Source organism: Semicossyphus pulcher, unplaced genomic scaffold (assembly GCF_022749685.1).
Source record: "Semicossyphus pulcher isolate SPU_LCO1_2020_fin unplaced genomic scaffold, fSemPul1.0.p SCAF_9, whole genome shotgun sequence".
NCBI lineage: Eukaryota > Metazoa > Chordata > Actinopteri > Labriformes > Labridae > Semicossyphus > Semicossyphus pulcher.
In genome coordinates this window covers 31,598,158-31,601,045 of record NW_027211770.1, presented here as the reverse complement: position 1 = coordinate 31,601,045, position 2,888 = coordinate 31,598,158, and the positions used below count along the sequence as shown (strand labels likewise).

General features: G+C 44.6%; 1 protein-coding gene across 1 annotated transcript; it reads right to left on the bottom strand.

Annotated features, from left to right (window-relative positions):
• Positions 1-1,863, bottom strand: gbp (glycogen synthase kinase binding protein). The gene has a single exon (XM_069656476.1). It carries the CDS (start codon positions 1,779-1,781, stop codon positions 1,266-1,268), a length of 516 nt encoding a protein of 171 aa, XP_069512577.1. The 5' UTR covers positions 1,782-1,863; the 3' UTR covers positions 1-1,265.
• Positions 1,864-2,888: the final 1,025 nt, after the last annotated feature.

Sequence of the window (2,888 nt, the reverse complement as noted above, 5' to 3'; positions counted from 1 at the left end):
GAAAAACAAAAATGAGTTTATTAAGACAACAAAAAAGACCCTGAAAACTCAGGAACATTATCAGATACTTCGTTACGAAGCAGTCGTGGTGATTTTTCTTTACACAGAGAAGAAACAAATAAAAAAACAGACTGAACTCCCCGTCGGAATTCCAAAAAGGTGAAAGCACCACAAAAGTGTTGTCATGTGACGTCCGACCTTTTCCCCAAAAGCTTTACAAACAAAGTGTTACACATCACCCAAAGCCCTGTGGGAAAAGGGCGTGTTTTCTCTGCTTTCCCATGCCCCCACTTCTCCTCCACATGTTTGATGTCCATGTTCCCCTTTGAAAGAAAAAATATTGAGAAGAGAGATGTGGAGCTGCCGAGGACAGAGGTGCAGTGTGTTGTCCTGTTAACACGATGGGATTGATTTAAGTTCCCTTTAAGGCTGAAATATTAAATAAACCAGGATAACTGAGGCTTGCTTCACCCATCTGTCTGGTTAGGGTTGGGTTAACCGGTGCAATGAGGGCAGTTAAAGGACAACCCACTGAACAACCTCATTTAAAATGAGAAACAAGAGGGGGCACTTCCTTTCTCCATACAGCGGCTCTTAACACCCAGCATTAGATTGTAAACAAAATGGACTACTAGCCTACCCAACCCCCATTTTAATGGTCTGCTAAAGCAGGGAATGGCTAGCCATGAGCAAACCTCCCTCCCCCCAGAACACATTCCGGGATGCAGTGGTAAATAAGAAATGAATAAGCTAGCACTTCCTGCCAGTGTTCACTGTGACTCAACCATTCATCACATAGAAAAGAAAACCTATTGTTCGTGAATCACAGGACTCCATGTTCACAGAATAACACCCCAAAATACTCCATGTGGTGTTATATTCTCATTTTTACACCTTGGGAGGTTTGTATTAGCCTTCACAAGGTGAAAACCTCCCTTGTTGCTAATGAAAAAGGTCGTTAGAGTGGCTCAAACCCCCACTGCACCCCCTGACGTCTGACCCACAAGGAGACATTCAAACATAAACAAAACGGCTCATTAGCCGGGTGGCTAGCCAGCTAGGCTAACTGCTAGCCAACATATCGCGTAACAAACGTTACAGACAACTCGATGAAAAATTGATGAAATTAGAAAACATAGCTACCAGTCCCGTGAAATTTTATTCTAAACAGTCTGTGTTAAGAGTCTCAGGTTTTGTGTCCGTCCATGGGCGACTTGCGGCGGCGGAACCCCCGGTGCCCGTCCCCTGGCTCGTCCGTTACGTTATCAGCACGGCACGTTGTCCGTCGCCTTGGGGAAATCTCCACAGTCTGCAGCGGAGAACTGCAGCCTCCTCACGGCCTCTTTAATCAGGTTCCCCGATAGAATTAACTCCTGTAGCAGACGGTGTGGATCGTCCTCCTCCACGGTGATCCTCTTTTTGTTCCACGGTTTGATTTGGTCCCAGTCCTGGTCACCGTTAGATCCGGGGATATTATACGGGCTTGCCCTGCTGCTCCCCCGGTGTCCCCGGTTCCTCAGCCGCATGCAGCAGCCGGTGCGTTTCTGAGCTGGAGCTCCTCCGCTGCCACCGATGATGGCCGCCGGTTTGACCCCGCCGGTGCTGCTGTTGGTGAGTCCATGCAGACATGACATAGACACGGACACAGTCTTCTGGTGTCCGCCGCTATTGTTGTGGAGCTGCAGCGCTTCGCCGATTTTCGTCACCAGCGCGTCCACTTCTTTCGAGTCGACGGTTACAGACTGTTCTAGAAAGATGTAGTTCTCCTTTCGACACGGCATAATGGCGGATATTTTGTAGGTGTATTTTTCGAGTGTTTCGTTGTTGGTATGAATGAGAGCCGCCGGGCTGCTCCTCGCTCTCACCACGCCGCTCGGCAGTATCCAACAACCCGAGTTGATTTGTAAACAATGGATGACGCGGTCTGGACTGTACCATAACCCCTGCAAAGGGGAGGGGTGTTTTTTAAATCAAAATAAATTTCCTACTCGCACATAAATGACGCAACGAATCACTAGGCTCACATTTCAAACAATTACAAACTCAATCACAATTTTGCAACACAACAGGTGAACTATAGCACGTTTCTACTGTTTCTTGTCGGTCCTGAGATTTCCCGCGTCAACCCGACCACGCGTCAGCTTTGGACTGCTCCCTTCAAATGGACATTACATAACTCGTAACTGTCTGCTGCTGTCTGTCCAGGCAAAACAAACAAAAAGCTTTTTCTGTATAAAACTAAAGGATGAAATCACGTGGAAACTCTTATTCTGTAACTATATCTAAACATAATCATTTCTGAACGCTAAAATCAGGTTATATGTTAAAAATCATTACAATGCATTGCATAACCACTGTTCAGACCACATCAACACCAGTGTTGCTCCAAACTCTGTGACCCTTCAGATCCTGCAGGAATTACATCTGAACTAACAAGGCAAAAATAAGCTACTTTATTTTTATGCAGCTGATAACTTACATTTTTTCTACATGGTATTAAGACATACTGTTTTGTGGTTGTAAATCAAAAACAAATTCACCCAGAAATTGTAGAAAAGGTCATCAATTAAGTTTTCAGTGGATCTGTAGGCCGGTTTGTATGGTATTTGCAGGTCAATTGTAAATACAAGATCAACCTTTTTTTATGGTCTTTTTCATGTAGTTGAAAAAATCTGAGATCTGAGATGGAGATATTTGGTACACCGAAGTGGAAGAGGTGTGGCTCAGGCAAAAAACCAAGAATTCAAGTTGCATGCCACATGTGCATGTTTGATAACAGCAGCTATCAAAATAAAGGATGTGATGAAAGAATGATGAAACATTGGCATTGGGAATGTAGCTAAAAGATGCCATCTGATAGGCTGAACTATGTGGTATATATATAATTA